The sequence below is a fragment of the Blennius ocellaris genome, assembly GCF_963422515.1.
Source record: "Blennius ocellaris genome assembly, chromosome: 3".
Taxonomy (NCBI): Eukaryota; Metazoa; Chordata; class Actinopteri; order Blenniiformes; family Blenniidae; genus Blennius; species Blennius ocellaris.
In genome coordinates, this window is record NC_137652.1 from 4,405,860 (window position 1) to 4,429,141 (window position 23,282).

The 23,282-nt window shown below is 43.4% G+C and overlaps 1 protein-coding gene across 2 annotated transcripts; it reads left to right on the plus strand.

Moving 5' to 3' along the window:
- The first annotated feature begins 2,126 nt into the window (after positions 1–2,126).
- Positions 2,127–22,581, plus strand: ern2 (endoplasmic reticulum to nucleus signaling 2). 2 transcript variants are annotated; one of them, XM_080520211.1, is made up of 24 exons: positions 2,127–2,474; positions 5,419–5,536; positions 5,620–5,653; positions 6,555–6,627; positions 6,734–6,806; positions 7,559–7,681; positions 8,254–8,355; positions 9,092–9,151; positions 9,262–9,478; positions 11,289–11,367; positions 11,581–11,731; positions 13,049–13,200; positions 13,371–13,559; positions 16,338–16,533; positions 17,208–17,330; positions 17,449–17,539; positions 19,262–19,451; positions 19,574–19,670; positions 19,773–19,972; positions 21,428–21,575; positions 21,676–21,803; positions 21,880–22,003; positions 22,095–22,162; positions 22,249–22,581. In XM_080520211.1, the coding sequence occupies exons 1-24, from the start codon at positions 2,385–2,387 to the stop codon at positions 22,429–22,431; spliced, it is 3,009 nt and encodes a 1,002-aa protein (XP_080376337.1). In that variant the 5' UTR covers positions 2,127–2,384; the 3' UTR covers positions 22,432–22,581. The 2 variants fall into 2 exon arrangements, 1 of the variants encoding a protein (XP_080376337.1); XR_013937169.1 differs by lacking the exons at positions 21,880–22,003; positions 22,095–22,162; positions 22,249–22,581 and having other exon boundaries at positions 21,432–21,575; positions 21,676–21,800.
- The last annotated feature ends 701 nt before the right edge of the window (positions 22,582–23,282 follow it).

The window sequence follows — 23,282 nt, forward strand, 5'->3', positions numbered from 1 at the left end:
TTCAGGCACTCCCGGGGGGGATGGGTAGTGGTTCTCCTTCCCTATTCGCAGTTGGATTGTTGGAGGATGGGATCTTGTAGTAGCATCCCCTTCCCCCCAATTAAATATGTGTGTGTGAGTGTGTGTGTGTGTATGTGTTGGGGATATGGGTATGGGTGTCTTCTCTGCACTCTCCGTCTGGTGCCTTCCAGGTTGGGGCGTGGCTCTCTGGATCTAGGGGGGGGGCTTCGGGCCCCGGGGTGGTGCTGCAGCCCCCCCCACAACAGTTCCAACCACACCCAGTGGACAAACCACATTGTTTTGGTTTTTTGCTTTGTTGTATTGCCTACCTGCTAATTTATACTCCAGCTTGAACATCATGTTACTGTCTAGCTAGAGCTGCTCAGGCTGGTTTAATATAGAAAATCACGTTACTGTCTAGCTAGAGCTGCTCAGGCTGGTTTAATATAGAAAATCACGTTACTGTCTAGCTAGAGCTGCTCAGGCTGGTTTAATATAGAAAATCATGTTACTGTCTAGCTAGAGCTGGTTTAATCTCATAACAGTTGGAAAATATTGGACCAGTGTTACAACTGTAAATAGTATATGGAGCACGAACAAGGGTATTGTATGTTGTGTCCCCCCCCCCCACTCTCTCTATCCTCTTAATCTCCTGTCTCTTTTAGCGTTCCCCAAACAGGACAAGGGCAAGAAAAAAAAGTGCCTGTCACTATAATTTTATTCTGCCATTAATTTTTTTTAATTTTTTATATGAAACAAACGTGGTATAAATGTTTTTAATCTGTTTCCTCTTGCAAAAGCACTTTGGATAATATTTTGTGAATATTTTGTTAATAAACTATTTGGTGATGTTTCTTTGAGCTACAGCGGGCAGTCTTACTTTTTTCAGTTCATCCATGTTGGATTAGTATGCTTTCTTTTCTGTGATGAACTTGCATTGGAATATGTGTCATCATTTATCAGGATTCCATAACTAAGTTGGATAATAAAACAAGGAATAATAGCACTATTGTACTTTTTTATGTTGGGTGGTCCAAGGGCACAAGGCCAAAAAAGCACAAGGTGGTAATTGATGTACCAAATTGTACCAATTTCTGTCAAAATCCCAATAAAGTTGGGAAAACAAATCTACTTAATAAGTCTCCACCAATCAATTTATGCACTACTCAGTTGAAATTTTATCTCAGAAGTAAGAGTTGTAATCATTTTATAGCCAACAACATAATTATTATAATGACGTGTTTTCTTTGTGATATTTGCAGAAATTTTACTTACTTTTTGCCAAACATAGACACATGAAAATTATGTTTGTGCGTAAAACAAAGGGTCTGTTGGACTCTTTTCTTTACTTGTTTCTTTTCTGATCAAATTATTTAGTTTGTCTGTAAAAAAAAAAAAAAAGTGTCTTAGTTTCAGTTTATTTAGTTATGTCACCAAAACACTTAGCCTAGCTCGTGGCCCCCGTTTTCCAATTCAGAGTTTGTGGAACAACATTTTACTAGCATGTTATTGGATTATAGACTATTATAAACAGAAGCAAGAATATTGTGGAGTTAAATACTGGGCCTTTCTGTATGGAGTTTCTATGTTCCCCTCATGTAGGTTGAGATTACTAACACCTCATAACATGTAATTATTATCAGACAAATTGACTTGACACATTTAAACATGATCCAGATGTATAGAAAGATCAACAAGGGTTTGTTTATATACAGCTAGTAGACTCCTATGTTTACACACACACACACACACTTCTTCCTTACAGAAAAGTGAAATTAAATATGAGACCTCTTTCACAAAGGAAGTGAAAGTCCCTTCCACGTGCGCGTGAGCGTGCCCGTGTGGCGTGCGGAGAGGCGAACAACGGCCAATGGCCTCTCCACCACCTTCCATTGCACAAAAAGCTCCTCTTGTTGCGTCCACACCTGCCAGCGCGTCTGTTTTCCACGTGTTCCAGCGGCTTCCGTGGCCCCGCCCCCCCCCGCCCTTGCGGGCCTCTCGTTGGTCGAACGATCACGTCAATCAAAGCGAACACAAAAAAAACAAAAAAACAAAAAAAAGCCCCGCCCCCTCCCCCCCACACTGGTTTTTGACAGTTACCTCGTGACGTCACCGGTTCCGTCCCAAACACGGAAACATGGAGCGGGGAGGCGAGCGGCCGTGTTGTGGATTTAAAGCGGCAGTCCGGGCCGCGGATTTAACCGCGTTCGCGATACTGTCCGCTCGGTTGTAGCCGCGGTTAAGTCGCTGACAGGTGGGCACGGTCGCTGGAAATGGGGAGGGGAGTTCGACCTCTGTTGTTAGTCGAGTAGCTTCGACCCCCCCCCCCCCCCGCACACACACACAAACACACCTCCTCCTCCTCCTCCGGGTGTTTTGGAGCCATGGCACCGAGTGTTTTAGGGGTCATGGGGGCTCTGGGTCGTCTCCTCCTGCTCCTGCTGCTGCTGTCCTGGGAAGGAAAAGTGTTCCAGGTAGGAGACGCTCCGGCCGGCCGCCGTTCCTGCCGTCCGGACGGCTCTTTTCTATTTATGCGCCACAACTGCGTCTATTTCAGGCTCCACTGGAGTTGGACAACGTTTAAAGGGTGGTCTGTCCAATTTTGCCCGGAGAAAGTTAATACTGTGTGTGTGTGTGTGTGTGTGTGTGTGTGTGTGTGTGTGTGTGTGTGTGTGTGTGTGTGTGTGTGTGTGTGTCCCATTTACCCACTGTGGGGTGGCAACTGGTAACAGTCCTCAACGGTTTGCAAAGTTTGGAAAAAAAATAAAAAATATACATAAATATAATGTAGTAATAATAATAATAATAAAAACCCGAGATGTAACAGCTGGTCAATAATGTAAACATGAATACCAGGATCTGTGTGTAGATATAGAATTCATTGTTTCAGTGTTATTAATATTGAGGCAGTTCAAGTCCAAATCATAAGTCATTGAATGATTACACAACATGAACTGAACTTTTTAAGTTTTTTGGGATCAGCGTCGTTTTACATTTTGGGTTTTATTACATCATATTTGATAACATTTTTGGGTCGTTGTTGCCTATTGGGCTCTAACATGCCTTCCTAATTCAGTTGTCTGTGCTGTAGTACCTACTGTTTTGGTGACAGTGTTATTATCACATGAGGTAAACTCCTCTTTTTGCCTGATGTATTTATTACATTTCTAATAACCGATTCTCGACTCCACCTATTTGTCCTGGCCTCCACCTTAAAAACCTGGCTTTTATTGAGCACCATTTTCACGTCCACTGATGTCCTGGAGCCCGTGATCCTGATTTTAATGTAACTAACTTTATTTGCGATATCTAGAGAATGAAAAACTTCAATTAAATTCCCCCTCAGGGATGAATGAAGTTGAATAATTGAATCCCAGTGACTGTGTACATTCGTCCCAAGCACTGGAGGGTTGACAGACGATTACAGTGGTCTGTCATATACACCAGCTCAAACTTCACAGTTTTAATGTGGGACTTCTTTTGAGTCATTCAAATCCGCTTTTCTTTGTATTTCAATTCAGAGTCTTGTCTCTCGCTGAGCTCCCTCATATTGTCACGAGCAGGACAACAAGTGTGGTTCTGTTGCTTTTTTAGATGTTGAAGGTACAATATGTGATATTTGTGTTTAAAGTAAAAACAATTAAGTGCAAGAAAATAGCCATTAATCAGTCATTGTGCAGTATATAATACGATTTTCCTTAACATGTTTTCAAACATGTTATTTAGTTTTGCAACACAACGTGGTTCATGAAAGCAAATGGAGGAATATTCAAACCCCTATTTCTTCAAATGTAACTTATACAGTTGTAATACTCTATGTGATAAGTACTTTCATGCCTTTTCTTTACTAAAATCGACCAGGATTAATTTGTAACCACGGAAAATGGTGGGTGGGATTCTTCAAGTTCTATTGCATCAGGCGTCGTCACTCATTTTTCAAATAATCCTAAAGCGTCTGTCTGAGTACACAGGCGGTTTAAGACCTGATATTATTGAATGTTTGTGCATCTTCTCCCCTTACTGTCGACGAACGACCAAACCGAAGACTCGACACTGCCGAGCAACGTACGACACTGACGCGTCTTTTGACTCTGGGCCGTCTGAGCCTTTCAGCATCGTCACTGAAAACAAACAAACGAATATTATTCTATATTCTCGAGTGACATGAAACCTTTCAGCAGCAGAAAAGCTCGTGTGTCAATGCAGTCCTGCCAGCGAGGTGACTAACGATGTACACCGCCATTGACTTGTGGTTTCAAGCAAGTGTCTATAGAGGGAAACGAGGGTTTCTGCCATTGTGCTCTCAGGAAATGAGACATGCAGCATATCTCCACCAAACTTTATCGCCCTTGAGTCTCCACAGATTAAAGATAAAGGGGCTTCGCACTGCGTGAACGAATGTATTTCTTCACGACACTCAGACGGGAGTACACAAACACGGGGCAGGGCTCCAGTGTCAGCAGGCCGTGGGGGAAAAGGATATCCGGCTAAATAACCAACGCAATACAAACACTGGAGGACGTATCTCACTGCAGGGCTGACTGACACACCCACTTAAATAAGCACATGAACACACACTCTGCAGTCCAGCTACGCTGAAATGTGGGATACTTTGACATGATTGGCCTCCCAGGAGGGCTGCTGGATTATGGAGGGGAAAAAAAAAGATTATAATCACGATTATGTCGCTGAATTTGGAAATATCTTGTCATGTCGAAGTAAAAAATAAACTGTTGTACTGCACTCAATCTTTTGAAAACAAGAAATAAAGGAAATACGATAAGAGATGGATATACTTCAATAAATAAGTCCAGCATAAACACTTTGATAAAGTGTTCCAAAATAAAATGTTGGCGGTGTAGGAACTCTAAACTTTATCCTCCGTTCCAACACACTTCTCACAAATGCTTTTCTTTTCTCTCTTTTCTTTCTCTCATCTCTCCATCTGAGCACACACACACACACACACACACACACACACACACACACACACACACACACACACACACACACACACACACACACACACACACACACACACACACACACACACACACAACGGTGGAGCAACAAGACTACTTCCTCTCTCCAAAATAAAGTTCCCCACCGCCCCACGGTAACTGGGTGAATTATGACCTTAACTGATCACCACAGTGGAACTTTATTTTGTAGAGAGGCGGGGTTAGAGAGAGAGAGAGAGAGAGAGAGAGAGAGAGAGAGAGAGAGAGAGAGAGAGAGAGAGAGAGAGAGAGAGAGAGAGAGAGAGAGATGCTCTACAACCTCATGGTTTTTCCTCCATTATGAGTTTTGAGTTCGTCTGGAGCCAAAATCGTAATCACAAGTAAAGTTCAATCAGTTGAGCCGCCCTCCCTCCTCGTCAGACAAACCCTCCACCTCCTTTCTTTTCACCCCCATCAGGTCGGAGGCGTCAGGTCAGTCACCCTCCCAGAGTCCCTCCTGTTCGTCTCCACCCTGGACGGCAGCCTCCACGCCGTCTCCAAGCAGACGGGAGACATCAAGTGGACCTTGAGAGAAGGTTTCCACACACAGACGTCCTCACTGATGTTTCACCTCCATCTCCGTTATGTCGCATGACACTTTTCTTTAAAACTCTTGCAGACCCCATTATTCAAGTGCCTGTCTACCTCACAGAGTAAGTGACACATGTACAGTTACACAGGTCAAATCTGATTTGCAGTTTAAGTGTTGTCAACATTCAAGCTCTAAAAGTTTTTTTTAATTTATTTATTTATTTTAAATTTAGGTTAGACCTAGTGCTTTCTGATTCAAACTAAACTTTGTTGAAATAATTTGAAGTAATAATAATTTGTTATATTATATTGTTAATTTAATTTAATTTAATTTAATTGTATTTAATTAAATTTTATTTAATTTTATTTAATTGTATTTAATTTAATTTAATTTAATTTAATTTAATTTAATTTTATTTTATTTTATTTTATTTTATTTTATTTTATTTTATTTTATTTTATTTTATTTTATTTTATTTTATTTTATTTTATTTTATTTTATAGAGAACAGTATTTACGTAGGCATTACTATTGGGTATGTGAACTCTTCGATTCATGACTGTTCTGTGTTCAGTAGCAGAGATTAACTCTACATTGGGTGTAAAAACTCCTTTAATCTGCTGTTATTTTATTAAAGTGCTTATTTGTTTGGCAGAACTGAACACAACCAAGTGTTTTCAGTTCCTCCAGAGCAAACTAGACCGTCGAGGACAAAGTCAACCTCTGTTACTTCTGTCCACAAAAAAAATCTTCATTGTACTGCAGTATTAGTATTTTTAAACAAACTTGAAATGACCTGGACTTCCAGTTTTAGACATTTCGATTTGGTAAAGTCTGATCATTCTGTTGATTATGCTTGAAAAGTATTTATGTTGCATTTTAATACAACCGCAACAGCAGAATATTGTGTAAATGTTTGTTGAAAATACATTATTTATAACAAGGACTTTAAATAAAAAAAGACAACGAAATAATTTGACCTCTTTCTCGCTCTAATAATAATTCTTGTTTTTCTTTTTCTAGACCTGGTTTTCTCCCAGACCCCAACGACGGTAGTTTGTATGTACTTGAAGGAAAACACAAGGAAGGCCTGATGGTGAGACACGCTTGCAACGCAACTGTTTGTTTCCTTGTTTGTGTTTTCAGCCTTTAACCACAGTGGTTTTTTTTTTGTTGTTTTTTGTTTTTAAATGCCTCTGCAGAAACTGCCTTTCACCATCCCGGAGCTGGTTCAGTCGGCTCCATGCAGGAGCTCAGACGGAATTCTCTATACAGGTTATGGAAATGCTAAATGATGACAGGACAATCTAAAATCTGTTTTTTTCACACCACCATGCACGGAATTCCGACTCCGCATTCTCCTGCACCTGCTTTTGTAACCCTTGGATGCACAACCTACCAATGCCGACACTCTTCCACAAGTGGGGTCAAAAATGACCCCAATTCAAATCAATGCATTTTTTTTGCAATATACTGGGTTGTTATTCTTCAAAATCTTTAATTCAAAGAGTTGTAATATTTTCAGATTCTAGGTATTCCTCATAAAACATTTTTGTGACATGAGGTCATTTGCATTTTTATTTATTTTTTTCATTAATTTTAAGAAATTGCAGTTTTCGTATCATGACCCCACTCTTCCACAAGTCAAAAATGACCCCAAGCAGTTCCTATGGAATCTTCTATGAAACTTAATCCTTAGCAACTCTGACAGTGTCACTTACACATCTGGTGTCATCTTATACATCGAATGCAACTTTGACTGTCAATACTGTCCCACTTACACATCTGATGTCAGCAGTCTCACCACCCTGGAGGTCATTTTTACCCAGCAACGTACATGTAAGTCTTATCTCCATTTATGAACTTATTTTTCATTGACAGATTATGCAAATGGCCTCATGTCACAAACATGCTTTTTAAAGATGTTGAAGAATAACAACCCCTGGGGTCATTTTTGACCCCCACCTGTGCATCTAAGGGTTAAATGCTTGTGCTGAACCCTCTGTGTTTTTTTCCTGCGCGTGCAGGTAAGAAGCAGGATGTGTGGTTTGTGGTGGATCCTGAAACGGGCGAGAAACAAACCAGTTTGACGACGTCGTCCTCCGAATCCATCTGTCCCAACACTCCCCTGCTCTACATCGGACGCACAGGTACCCGGCGCCGGCGCGTCCCTCGGGGGGGCCCGCGACGGATTCTGTTCGGTGGGAAAACCTGCAAGAATGAGAGAAAAGTGACAGCCCCAGTATCGGGAGAAATAAAGAGTCAAAGTGATCAAGATTTCTTGCGCAAGGGCAGAGAGTGAAGTCGCCTCACAGCTCGTTCGTCGATCTGCGAAGTTCTTCCCTCCGTCGCCCGTTTTTATTCCCACCGTTGAAGTAGGCGGTTACTTTCTCATTCCGAGATACAACAAAGCAAGGTTAACACTGGTTAGTACACTTCTATGTGAGCTGAGAAGGTAGGAATGCCCTAAGATAAGATATTCCTCTGGCCCGAAGGCCGGAGACCTTGAAGACATCTCAGAGCGGCGCAGTTAAAATATCTTCTCATCAGTACAAGGTACAACGACTCGTGGCCTCGCAGGTGTAAAGCAGCGAACGGTGATTAAAATAGAGGCGCATGAATCTACGACGACTTCAAGGATACCAATTTCCACTACACTAAGCAATAGGGAATAATAAAAGTACAGTTTTCACTTATCGATTCCCGCTCTTTGTTCTTCCAGAGTACATGATCACCATGTTTGATACGAAGACACAGGAGCTGCGCTGGAACGCCACGTACAACGACTACTCTGCGCCTCCGTACGACGAGAAGCAGGACTACAGTACGTCTCTGCAGCCGACACACTTTCCTCACCCGTTCATAGCATACCTGATTATTATTATTACGTCTCCTACTGTGGCGGCAAAAAAAAAATTAATAAAAGATGTGAAATTTTCTTCACATTTTTTTTGAGAAAATAAGATTTTTGGTAATGAAACTCTTTGATGAATGAGTTCATCTCGTGTGAATTAAATATCTCTGTAAGTCTACTGAAAAACACGTCTTTTTTTTGGCCCCGAGCCAAGAATGTGTCGAAGAACTGTCGCTGATTCAGTTGTTTACATTCACAGTCGATTATTTTGTTTTCCCAACGACAGCTCACATATTTTTTTTACAGTTTCCTCACATTTGTAGCATTTGTTCTGAATGGAATTAATAAATCGTGGTCAGAATTTAAAGACGCACGTATCTCATGACTGTTCACGAGAGTGAAGGAAGTTGTAAAATTTGACAATATTTCTAAATGTAGGAAACGTGGAAACTGGTCTGTTGATATATATATATATATATATATATATATATATATATATATATATATATATATATATATTTTAACATCAATTTGATAAAGTTATTTTAAAGTTAAGGTCAGTTGCAGCTTGGGCCCATCCGCATACACTCTGCACCGCCACACACACACACACACACACACACATATCTACTTCCTGTGCAGCGTGCAGTCGAGGTGTGTATTTTTTTGAGGTGAACCTCTAATCCTGCACCTTCTTGCTCTCCAGAAATGGCCCATCTGGTGTCGAGCGGCGACGGTCTCGTTGTGACTGTTGACAGAGAGTCAGGTAGGGGGAGGTGTGTGGTTTTTACTACGCGCGAACTATTCCCGACGACTTCACGCGCCCGCGAGCCGGTGAGTCATCCGCCTGGCGTCGCGTCCCTCCGTCTCTTCCAGGCGACGTCCTGTGGAGTCAGAACTACGGCTCGCCCGTCATCGGCGTCTACCTGTACTCGGGGGACTCGCTGAGACACGCCCCCCACCTGTCCCTCGCCATGGAGACGCTGCGCTTCCTCACCTTCTCGGCCGCCGGCAGCCAGGCGGACGCTCACTCCACGCTGAAGTGGAGCTACCAGTTCGTGAAGGAGCAGGCCAGCGCACAGGCGCAGCTGGTGTAAGGAGAAGTGGCGTCCCACGCTGCTTGTTCGCGTACGGCAGAGCGGCGGCTCTCCTCGAAATAATCTCCTCCTGACCGAGTTCCGTAGTCTGGATGATTTATAAAAGGCTGTAACTGGAGCGCTCACTCACAGGAAACACAGGGCTTTTGTACCCTCCTCCCCCCCCCCCCCCCCCAATCTTCTTTTCCTTCTTTCTGCAGCGTGCTTCAAATTTATGTGATAATTGATGACAAGGTGTCCTCGTAAATGAAATTAACATACAAGGCATATGCCGAGAAGTGCTGACTCTCCCCCCCCGCTGTCAGAGTTATATGGCCACAATTTACATTCCACTTTGTAAAAGGAGGGGAAAACGATGAGCTGTGGGCTCGTTTCAAGCCACTGAAACTTGTACGGGGGGGGGGGGGACAACGGGGAATGAGAGAGAAGGGGACACAATACAAAGTCCCAAAAACTGGGGCTGATGCAGCTTATGGTCGTACTGAGTGTTAAAAGCCACAGGGGGTACGTTTGCCTTATTTATCGGTGAGTGTGTGAAAGAGAAAGAAGAAACGGCGTATTGATCAGTAAGGTGGAGCCGAACAGGAAGCACTGATGAATCCTAGAGTCGGGTGTCATTTCTCTACTTTCAAATCTAAAAGTGTCTTAAATTAGATATATTAGAATAAAACTTTACACAAGGATTAAAGTTGCATACTTAAAAAAATACTCATAAAAGTAGAAGCAGCTTAAATATTAATATTTTAATATTTCCTTCATATTTAATACAAACACCAACATTACTTTCATTAAGTAGTTTTTTTGCGGTACTTTAATGTGTATTTTAATTAATTTTTAATTACAAACTATACAGTGTAATCCAGCACTTTTACAATCAAATAACAATTGAGTAATATTTTTTATTTTTAACAGAGAACATGTGTGATTTGTCTCTACTTATTGGGGCGAATTGAGCTTTAATTGATAATAAATTATAAAGATGAACTGAAAAAAAATAAATCTCCATTTAAGTATTTTCTATTCTAATTCTATGCGCCACTGTATTTATATCCACATTTGTATTTGGATTTCATTCTTGTTATTAATGACAGTCACTGGGGACTTTAGTAATTGTTGTAAAAACGAGACGATCTCATCCTTTTGGAGTGCAATTGGATGATCAGAGCTCTAAACCAGTGTTTTTCAACCACTGTGCCGCGGCACACTGGTGTTTCCGCGAGATCTCGTCAGGTGTGCCGTGGGAAATGATCCACTTTCACATTTTTTTTCTAAAAAAACATTCGCTCTCACATGTGAGAGCAGTGTGTTGCAGAGTAATCATGTATAAATACTCTTCACCACTAGATGGCAGCACAGAACTTTGCCGGTGAAATGTAAAGTGACAGACGTCAGTGTGGTTAATCTCCACCTCCTGCTACCATCTTGTATCAAAGTACTGTGTCAGTGACAGTGATGGAGAAGTTTTTGAAAAGGAAGAATGTGAACCAGGATCTCAGCTCTTCATCCATCAGGTCCAGGTTTCACACTGAGGGAGTCACTATTAAAAAAAAAAGAAATTGGGAACTACTTTTTTCTGTATTTATTTGATTCCTGTTGATAAAACTTTGATGAGAATGACTTTATATTGTTAATAGAGGCTACAGAGTTTCACATTTTAACATTTTTGGGTGGTGGTGTGCCTCCAGATGTTTCCAAAGAAAAAAGTGTGCCTTGGCTCAAAAAAGGTTGAAAAACACTGGTTTAAAGAGTAAATTAAAAGCGTCAACCCATACAGGGGAATTAACCATCCTCTGTTTCCTTTAAAAGGCCCACCCTCTACGTCGGGAAGTTGGAATCTCACCTTTACGCTTCGACTTCTCTCGTTCACCACGGCGTCTCATTAGTGGTGAGTCGAAAAAAAGCACGTTGCTTCCGTCATACGGTGCGTCAACGCAGAAAACACAAATGTCTCCCAGGCTTAACCGCAGGTCAGGGGAGGATCACCTCGTCCGACTCTTAGCCGACGTGCAGTTAAACAGTTAAACTGCACGTCGGCTAAGAGTCGGACGAGGTGATCCTCCCCTGACTGGTTTTCTGCTTTTCCCCGTTGCCACGGCAGCCTCGGGGACTGACCCTGGCGCGCATCGAAGGCCCGGTGACGACCGGCGTGACGGTGAGACAGCGGGGGGAGTGCGAGATCACGCCGTCCACCGACGTGCGTTACCCCGCCGGGAGCACCTACAGCCGCAAAAACCACTGGCTGCTGATCGGTAGGTAACTTTCTTGGTAAATTTTTAATCGCGTTCCATTGAATTGTTAATATCGACAAAGAAAAGGAGCTTTCGGATCATAGAAGAAAAGTTCTGTCACTTATTGTTGAAAACGATGAATAAAAAATGAGCAATTTGTTCACATTTTTCATTTAAAGCCAATCTCTTTTGAACGTTGATCTTCTGATCCTGTTGCTGCTGGGATGTGTTTCACTCTCAACAGTAACTATGAGCTCTACGAAGTTTCAGAAAACTCGGTAAAAGCAGGTCAATAGAGCTTTGCATGCACTCTAACGTGTAATATTAGTCATAATGTATTTTAACAGCAACAACAAAAAAAATTTAAAGATGTGAAATTTTCTTCTCAAAATTTTGAGAAAAGAAGATTTTTGAAAATTTAACTCTTTGATGAATGAGTTCATCTCGTTTGAATTAAATATTTCTAAGTCTACAGAAAAATTTGTCTTTTTTTTGGCCTCGAGCCAAGAATGTGTGTTTTACTGTCGCTGATTCAGTTGTTTACATTCGCAGTCGATTATTTTGTTTTCCCAACGACAGCTCACATATTTTTTTTACAGTTTCCTCACATTTGTAGCATTTGTTCTGAATGGAATTAATAAATCGTGGTCAGAATTTAAAGACGCACGTATCTCATGACTGTTCACGAGAGTGAATGAAGTTGTAAAATTTGACAATATTTCTAAATGTAGGAAATGTGGAAACTGGTCTGTTGATATATATTTATTTTTAACATCACACACACACACACACACAAATCTACTTCCTGTGCAACGTGCAGTCGAGGTGTGTATCTTTTGACTCGTGCTCGTCGTCACGGTACGTCTGGAGTTTGTTCGATCACAGACAAAACCCAACAGCAGTTTAACACGTTAACGACTCAAAAACACAATGACATTAAAGAACTAGTAGATATTAAAAGGTAAAAATGGGGGGGGGGGGGGGATTAGTCACTTCATCACAAAGCTCTTTTAAATGAGTTGTTTGGGTCTAATCCTGCTTTTATTCTGAGCTCACATTGATTCAGTGAAAATATTATTACGTGTAACAACAGAGAAAGTTTCACTTTTCAAACTTTATCAACATTGTTTATTTGTACATGGTGTAAATACGACTTATGTTTTCATCGGTGCAGCAGATTGGAGGTTGAGCCGGGCCCTGACACACACACACACACACACACACACACACACACACACACACACACACACACACACACACACACACACACACACACACACACACACAAACACTCACGCTGTACAAATGCGACAGAGTCAGAGTGTTTCTGCGCCGCAGGCCACCACGAGCTGCCCCCATTGGCTCACACCACCATGCTGAGGGACTTCCCCGCCACCCTGCAGCATTCCGGCGAGGCGGTCATCCCCCCCCGGTCCGCCGCCTCCTCTCCGTCCCCGGCGCCCCCCGCCTACCACTACCATCAGCACAACGTGAGAAACCGACGACGCCTGCAAGCGCGTCCATCCAACACCACCATTGCGATGCGCTGTACTTTACAATTAAACCGAAAGGTCCTGCTTTTCTTGAAGCCACGAATCCCTTTTTTAAACGACTGTATTTTTTTTCCGTCCCTCTCTGTGATCTGCTCAACGCCGTCCAGTTCCAGAGGGTCCGCGGGAGCAGCGTGGACGGCGGCGTTTACAGAGGAGGGGCCGACGGGAGGACGCTGGATCAGACTCGCACCCCGACCACGCAGCTGCCCGAGTACATGGGTCAGGACCGCCTGACGCTGACCGTCCTCACGCTGGTGATTGGGGGACTGCTCGCCTTCGCACTGACCTACCCCATCGTGAGTCCAGAGTGTTCTCCCACGTCTGTAAACGTCAATGTCGGCAGGTTGACGTCCCCCCAAAAACATCCGCCTCCTCTAAGTCCCCAGAGATCGCCAAAATAATTTTCCTCCTTGCAAAATAGTTCTGCTTTTATACTGAAAGTTTGTGCTCTCAGTGCTTTCTTTTCAGTAAACGGTTGTTATTTTTATTCGTACAAACACGCAGTGGCAAACAACAGATTTTTTTTTTTTTAACCTCTCGTATGCTATTATTGCCCACCAATCCATTCATCCATCTTGACATCTGCTCTATACTGTGGATGGCGAGTCCTGACGTTAAACAGAGGAAACCCTGGACCCGACACACACTGACACCAACAGCCAGTTTTTTGTTTTTTTTACTTTATTTTTATTTTTATTTTTTAATAATAAACATGAACATGAGAACTCACGTTACAGAACCTTCCTCGACAGCATATACATGACAATGTAAGAAAAATAACAATAATAATACTATGACGACAGAACCGATATGAGAGAAATACATAAAAAGATGGGCAATTAAGACATTACCGTGTCGTGTAGGTGGCCATTCAGTTCGACAGGTATTCTGCTATAGGAAACCATTTTCTCATGAAGATCTCAGACTTCAACTGTAGTTTTTTCCGTTAAAGCCTTAAAGCCTATCTTCACACCTCTCCAGAAAGGAGTCAAAATTGGGCAATCCCAGAATATATGTGAACGATCGCCAACCATTCCACATCCTCTCCAACACCTTCTTGCATTCGGATGGTCAACAACTTTAGAAACCACCAAAGGTGTGTTAAAGGACCTTATCTTCGTCTTCCAATCAAACTCTTTCCACGTGTTGCTATTGATTCCTTCATGACAGCCACTACAAATTGTTTCCCACTCTCCATCCTCTATTATAATATTCAGTTCCAGCTCCCATTTATTTTTAATGCAGTGAGTATCGTCTGATGTGTCCAGTAGCAGGTTTCTATATAAATGGGAAACATGTTTTTTGTTTGGTAGATGGTGTCTCATTATATTTATCAGGTAAGTTTCAACATTTGATGGGGTAGTTTTAATTGTATTCCAATTGTTATGGTTTGTAATACAGTGTCTGATCTGAAAGTAACGGAACATATCGGTTTGGGGTAAAGAGAACTTGTCTCGGAGATATGGAGAATGGCACCAACAGCCAGTTTGTCCGACTTGTGTGAGGAAACGAAAAGGAGAGAAACGTGCAAAGCGACACACAAAAGGCTGAAGATGTACAGCAAATCCAACACTGTGGGTTTGTTTTCTTATCCCTTGTCCCACGATGCCAACATTTTAAAAGTGTGCCGGCACTTTGAACTCAACAGGATGAGAAAAACTTCAAGTGCAGCAAATTCCTTTTTTTTTCTTTTTTTCTGATCTCAGCAGGGGGCCCCAACTTCCACACTGTTGGTTTCAAACACCTGCCGTCGTGTGTTTCACACTGACCTATCTGCTCTCACATCAAATAAAAAGAAATTTCAAAGTGCCTCCATTGAGTTAAAAAAGAAAAGAAAAAAAAGAAAGTGGGACAGTTTTTCTTTAAATATATTTTAGCACCGAGATTGCAACAGAAAATCATTTAGAAAAGCCAAACATTGATTACTTTCTCACGAAATGTTATTTCATTCACTCTCTGTCATCATCCTACATCCTACAGCGTTGAAAGAGAGACCTTCAACGATTATATATTTTTCTAAATTAAAAAAAAAAAGTATTGAGGTGATGAGATTTCACACCCTGCTCTTTTTTGAGTGTTTTTTTCCCTCTGAGCTGATGAAATCAAATCACCGCCGCATCAAATCGAAGCAGAATCTCCTTTTGTCCATGCAAACACACACACACACACACACAGCGGCAGTGAATCATTAAGCACTTTGTTGAAAATGATCTCCAGACGGGGTCGACTGTACCTCAGCAGCACGTGATAATGGTGAAATTAATTGTTCAACCCGGCGCCGCAGTTGTACCGACGGACGGGAGAGAACGTTTCCTCGCCTCTGCAGAAAGAGAGTCCCGAGGTGAAGGTTCGTTCACTTGAAGAAAGAGTGATGCTGGCGGCTTAATAAAATAATGTGGTTTATTATTGCGCTCCAGTACTTCCATGTTTACACGCCATCAACACGAGGTCGGTCCACCGTTGTCCCTTGTTAATACATGGAATTCACAGCAGGGATCCAGATAAACATGGCGGCGCCCTCCCGAGCACAAATGCGTGTTAATGGATTGATTCAATTGGTCAAGTCCATTCCGAGGGTTCAGAGTGATTTAAAGATTTACTCAAAAGCTGCTATTTAAGTGCTGACGTCCTTCTTTTTCTCCCCTGAATAAAGCTCATTAAGGGCGCCCACATAGTATGAAGAAGCACTCGTGTAATACAGATAATTCTAGTGCAGACATTCATAAGCTCAACTAATGGGCAGTCATTTCCCAACTAAAGCAATAATACCCTCATTTTTTTTTTTTTTTATCAATCTCCTTTTTTTAGTAAAGCGGCGAGTTTTCTTTCACAACATATGGACTAAAAAGCAGTTGTAGTGGAAGCCTTGAAACAACATAAAAAAAAAAAAAAAGCAGTTCTATAATGTAAGAAAAATGTTGCTTCTCTATTCATCTTCCTTAATATACTCACCACTTATCTTTATATTTATGTATTTAAACTCCACGTGACAGGCCTCTGTGTGTGTGTGTGTGTGTGTGTGTGTGTGTGTGTGTGTGTGTGTGTGTGTGTGTGTGTGTGTGTTTTCCTTGCAGCAGGCAGCCCAGAGCCTGAGAGCCCAGAGGCAGCTGGAGGAAGCCTTCGAGTTTCGCCTGCAGCGCCTGCAGACCGACATGCAGACCGGCCTGCCGGAGAGCGCCGCCGCCGCCGCCGCCGCCGCCGCCGCCACCCCCGCGGGGCCTCCGCTCCCCCCGGACGCCAGCGGCTCGACGGACGCGACCGTCTCGAGCGGTACGGTGACGTCTTAGATCAGTGTTTTTCAACCTTTTTTGAGCCAAGGCACACTTTCTTTTTGGAAAAATGTGGAGGCACACCACCACCACCCGAAAATGGTAAAATTTGGAACTCTGTAGCCTAAATTAACAATATAAAGTCATTCTCATCAAAGTTTTATCAACAGGAATTAAGTAAATACAGAAAAAAAATATTTCTCAATTTCTTTTTTTTTAAAATTTTCACTCACTCGGTGTGAAACCTGGACCTGATGGATGAAGAGCTGAGATCCTGGTTCACATTCTTCCTTTTCAAAAACTTCTCCATCACTGTCACTGACACAGTACTTTGATACAAGATGGTAGCAGGAGGTGGAGATTAACCACACTGACGTCTGTCACTTTCCATTTCAACGGCAAAGTTATGTGCTGCCATCTAGTGGCGAAGAGTATTTATACATAATTACTCTGCAACACACTGCGGCTGTGAGAGCAAATGTTTTTTTAGAAAAAAATGTGTAATTGGATAATTTCCCACGGCACACCTGACTATTTCTCGCGGAAACACCAGTGTGCCGCGGCACAGTGGTTAAAAAACACTGGTTTAGAGAAACGAGAAAACAATGAAAACCGCCAGATTCCATTCTGACCGGGCGGTGTTTTTTCTTTCTTTTCCATCCATCTGGGCCGTAGACTCCCTGCCTGACCCTCCTCCCAGTCCTCCCAGTCCTCCCAGTCCTCCCAGTCCTCACAGCCGCGGCGGCGTCTCGTCACGCGGCCATAAAAATGGCACAATTGGGCACAAACCCACAATAGGTAAGGTCGATGCAGGTGTGTTCTCCGTCCGTGTTGTCTTGACGAGCACGCGTGGAGGGAGGAAACCCGGTTGATTCCAATGCGTCGCTGTGTGATCTGTGCTTCCCGCCTCTTTCAGAGGGAAGCAGCGAAGAGGTGCAGGTGGGTAAAATCTCCTTCGCCTCCTCCGAAGTGCTCGGACACGGCACGGCGGGGACCTTCGTCTTTAGGTACGGTACGTCCGTCTGCAGAAAGATTTTTCATTTTCATTGGATTATTTATTTCATTCACTTAAAACAATGCAACAACAGCATTTCATATGAATGAGAAGGAGCAGAAAGAAGTCAAACTTATAATGTCTGCCCCCTTTATCAACACAAAATCCTTTACAGTTCCAGGTCATTCATGTCTCTTTCCGAGGCATCAAACACAAAATACATAAATACGGTTGATCTGCTACTCCGCAGTGTCGTATTTCTGTAACATTGACAATTTAACAAGTTTCTTAAGCACGTCAATGGACTTAGAAGTTTTAGTTTTACAATCAAGGCTCTTCCACAGACCGACTCCTTCGATTGAGATCCATTTTTCCATTACGGCCGATTGAAACCTGGGTTTTGTAAAAACCTCAGTTCCTTTCAGTTCGTAGCTACTTTTTCTCTTGGCGAATCTGTTTTGCAATTTGTTTGGTAAACTTTCACGATGAGCTTTAAACATGGTTTTTAGAAGGTCATACTCCACAAAATCTTTAAATTTCAGTGTTTTTAGTTGTACAAATACAGGATTAGCATGGTCTCTGTAACCACTTCCACTAGCGACTCTTATCGCTCTTTTCTGTAGAAGAAAAATTGCATTAATGTATGTTTTACTGGCGTTTCCCCACAAGATGGCTTTGCTGGTTGGTTACAAATGGTCATAAACAGTTTTCCTTTAACTTCCAGGAAACCTCGGTGCATTTTTCAGCCCCCAAATGTAAAAATATACAGGTTTTATTTTTAATTGTCAGTCATATAATGTCACGATAACTCCAGGATGGTTAACAGAAAAACCCCCCCAAAAAAACAAACAAAATGTGCAAACGAAACTGACACCCATAAAAAAAGATCAGAGTGGGAGAGATTACCCAGAAAGAAAAAAAAGAAAAAAATGCTCCCCGCACTTCAACAGGCGCTGCTCTGGATAATTGCATGCTGCTATTTAGAGTGTCTAACAAAGGTGTCGACCGCGGCTGCAGAGGCCAGGAGTTTCTCACCTGCAGCTGGGAAGCTGCGCCGTCAGTCACTCAGCTCATCAGGGAGGCTCGCCCACAGGGTAGGGGGGGGTAGGGGTGGGGGTAGAGGGGGTAGAGGGGGGTGTGTGGAGCATGTCGCTTACTCAACAACAGAACAGTTGGAAGAGCTGCTTTTTGATTGAAGCCGAATGTCATGTTGTCTTAGAAGTCGAGGCGCCACTGAACAAATTAGCACTGAGGATGTTGTTTTTTTTTGGGGGGGGGTGGGGGGGGGCCCTACTTTACAATGCAGAGCATGTTTTCTAACCGTTATGAATAAAATACTGCTGAGAGGAAGGGGTGCCACGATTGAAACAGATTGCGAGTCATTTATACATGTAGTGTGATTATGAACGGGGATAATTGTCGCATATTAATGTAGAGCTAGATTAGATTTGTGTCTGTTTGTTGGTGAATCATCACACAACACCGCGACTCGACCACTGTAACGGCATGGATCCACCATTGTGCTCGTCTCACGCTGACATATTATCCTAATCCAAACAATAGATGGCTGCAGGTGAAATTCTAATTTGACGTTCACAATGCGCGTTCAAACAATCCAAGGTGCCATCAAATACTTGTCTGTTGAGTTGTCGTCACCAAATGCCCCGTGCGTCTCGCTAACGAGCACATCTCTGTACGTCTCTGTCCACGTTTGCGTTGCATTCTGGGACTCCAGGGGTAAATTCGACGGGCGCCAAGTGGCGGTGAAGCGAATCCTGCCGGAGAGCTTCGAGGTGGCGGAGCGAGAGGTGCAGCTCCTCCGGGAGTCGGACACTCACCCCAACGTGATCCGGTACTTCTGCACCGAGAGAGACCGCCTCTTCACCTACATCGCCATCGAGCTGTGCGCCGCCACCCTGCAACAGGTGGACGCCGCGGGGCTTTGCTAGCGGAGCTTTGTTAGCGGGGCTTTAGCCTCTAGTTCAACGTGCCACAATGCTAATATCACCACTTTTCTATATGTTTTTTTTTCTTCTTCTTCTTCCAGTATGTGGAGGATCCTTCTTGCTTTCCCGAGCTCAACCCCATAACTCTTCTGGAACAGACCATATGTGGTCTCTCACACCTCCACTCGCTCAATATCGGTGAGACACACATGCAAAAACATTCAGCTTAAAAAAAAACAAAAAAACTGTAATCCTTCCTTCTTTCACCCTCCATCTCGGTTCGGTCTGTCCTGCTTCCAGTCCATCGCGACCTGAAGCCCAGAAACATCCTCCTTTCTGGCCCGAGTGCACTGGGCCGGGTGCGAGCGCTCATCTCCGACTTCGGACTCTGTAAAAAGATCCCAGAAGGTCGGTGCAGCTTCTCTCTGCGCTCGGGGATTCCAGGAACCGAAGGGTGGATCGCCCCCGAAGTGCTGCGAGACACACCTGGGAATAAACCGGTATGAACCGCGGAGGGACCGACTGGGACCGACTGGGACCGACTGGGACCGGCTGGGACTGTCACAATATGACAAACCTTCTAACACAGTGTTTTTCAACCTTTCTTGAGCCAAGGCACACTTTTTTCTTTGGAAGAATCTAGAGGCACACCACCACCACCCAAAAATGTTAAAATGTGAAACTCTGTAGCCTCTATTAACAATATAAAGTCGTTCTCATCAAAGTTCTATCAACAGGAATCAAGTAAATACAGAAAAAAAGTATTTCCCAATTTCTTTTTTTAATTGTGACTCCCTCAGTGTGAGACCTGGACCTGATGGATGAAGAGCCGAGATCCTGGTTCACATTCTTCCTTTTCAAAAACTTCTCCATCACTGTCACTGACACAGTACTTTGATACAAGATGGGAGCAGGAGGTGGAGATTAACCACACTGACGTCTGTCACTTTACATTTCACCGGCAAAGTTCTGTGCTGCCATCTAGTGGCCAAGAGTATTTATACATGATTACTCTGCAACACACTGTCGGCTGTGAGAGCAAATGTTTTTTTAGAAAATGTTGGATAATTTCCCACGGCACACCTGACTAGATCTCGCGGAAACACCAGTGGTTGAAAAACACTTATCTAACCTAACGACTGAATATATAATGTGGCTTGTTATGACAGGAAATGCTGCTCGGCTTTCTCCCAATCAACCCTAATGAAAAAAACCAACTTTCTCACTTTTAGATGTAAAGGGACAAATATAAACACTGTAGAAAGACGATAACCTGAAAACGTATTTGATATGGAAAGTAATTCTACATATAGAATGTTAGTGTTGCTCTACCAGCAGCCACACAGAGAAATGAACAATTAGGACCCAGTTTTAGTTGCTGACACCTTCCTGAAGGAAATTCATCATTGCACTCATACAAACACGTATTTCCAGCGTTCAGATTTTGCGGAACGTTCACCTGGTTTGTCGTCGTCTTAAGGAAACTCAGATTGTGTTTGTACACTCTGGATTGACGCTGGTAAAACCAGTAACCATCGGTTTCACAACATGGCAGACTTTTCTTGTGGCTTCAAGACTCTTCACTTGGGGGAAATTCTGGCTCTTTTTGGGGGGCCGGATCAGTCACATTCTGATATTTTCTCTGGAGCGGTCCCGACGCCATCTTTGATATCCCTGAAATCCCCCAAATTCCAGTTTATGGACATTTATGGACAGTTACATATGGACTTAGTTTGGGAACTGCGGGTTGGAAACGAGCGATGATGGTCTGTGTACCGGTTAATTCTCAGTGCAGGACCTTTTTCACAAAGTTTTAACAGAAAGATGCAACTGAAATTCTGCGGTTTGATGATCCCTCTACTCCAGGTTCATCTGTCGGTAAACCAGACTTTTTTTTATTTTTTTAAATAAATGTGTTCCTAAACACTGAAACGTTTCTGTCCCGCTTCCGTCAGACAGCAGCGGTGGACGTCTTCTCCGCAGGCTGTGTGTTCTACTACGTGGTCAGCAGGGGGCAGCACCCGTTTGGAGACGCGCTGAGACGGCAGGTCAACATCCTGTCAGGAGAGTATTCACTCTCACATTTCATGGAGGATATTCACGGTGAGACTTTTGCCGCAGCTTTTAGCTGAACTGTATTTCTCGCCCGGAGACACTTTTCGTTACCGCGAGTCAAACTGTACCGGTGTGACCGTCCCGCCAGACGACGTGATCGCACAGGACCTGATCGAGCGAATGATCGGCGCGGAGGCCGAGTGCCGGCCCTCCACCTCCTGCGTGCTCAAACATCCGTTCTTCTGGAGTCCCGAGAAACAGCTGCTCTTCTTCCAGGTGTGTTCATGGAAATGGAAGCGGTCCGGTCTGGAGTTGACCAGTGTTTAACGTACTTTTCTCTCTGTGTGTGCAGGATGTGAGCGACCGCATCGAGAAGGAGCCGGCGGACAGTCCCATCGTGGTCAAGCTGGAGGCTGCGGGGAGGGCGGTGGTCCGAACCAACTGGAGGATGCACATCTCGGTGCCGTTGCAGACCGGTGCGTAAACAAACAAACAAACAAACAAACAGAAACAAGCACATTTCATACCGGAGAAGAGTCACACCCTGGTTCACCGTGTTTTCTCCAGACTTGAGGCGGTTCAGGACCTATAAAGGAAACTCGGTTCGAGATCTTCTCAGAGCGATGAGGAATAAGGTCTGCCTGTTTATTTTAGTTATTTTATTTATTAGAGTCTTTTGAGTTCAGCGTACCAACATTCTCACCTTCCTCTACTGTCACAGAAGCACCACTACCACGAGCTCCCCCCCGAGGTTCAGGAGACCCTCGGCGAGCTGCCCGAAGGCTTCGTCAGCTACTTCACCTCGCGGTTTCCACGGCTACTGATGCACACACACGCCGCGCTGCACATCTGCGCCCACGAGAGACTGTTTCACCCCTACTTCCTGTCCCCCAACGCCAAGTAGCTTTCGCACGACTCCACACTGACCACAGACCAGAGGAACGTCGTCCCAGACGGTTGCCGTTTATTGCTTTCGTAAAGCTCATACTGTTGCGCGTGTGTGTGCGTGTGTGTGTGCGTGCGTGTGTGTGCGCGCGTGCGTGCGGCGGGGATATTTTTTTATTAAATTAACTTTTATTGAATGTTATTTTTTATCTCGTCTCCAAAAAATGCATATATTTGCATAGAACATGTTTTAAGTTAACTGCGAATGCCACTTTGTTCTGAATCAACAAAATCTCAGTAAAACTCTAAATCAAATTGTTGTGAAAATTATCGGGAAAAAATATTTTGGTAACAAACAAAAAAAAAAGGAGCAATTGGATTAAAGTTTGGTGTGAAACACAGAAAGTTTCAAAGCAACAGGGGGCGATACGCTCAGCAGGTACAGATACGACGTCACACAGGTTAGAACTTCAGGTGCAACAATATATATATATATATATATATATATATAGAGGCCATTTTTAGACGCTCAACCAAATGAATTACCAAACGTCTCGATCCACAAAGCATCGTTCAGTCAGCCCACAACACAGATTTCACCTTTTAACCTGACCGGCTTTGGATTTTTACCGTTTTTTCACCGAAACGTAAATCTTGTATTGCTGCTGCCACGACTTTAATATTAGAATAAGCTAAAGCTGGAAGCTGCACGTGTCATATGGGATGCCGCCGCCGCCGCCGCCGCCGCTGCTCCTCTGAGGAGGAAACAAACTCTACTGAAATGTACTGCTGGTACTTTGTACTTTATCTGCTTGTACTGCAACTGAAGGCAGGACGTTTAGCGTTGGAGCTACATATTATTGATTATCT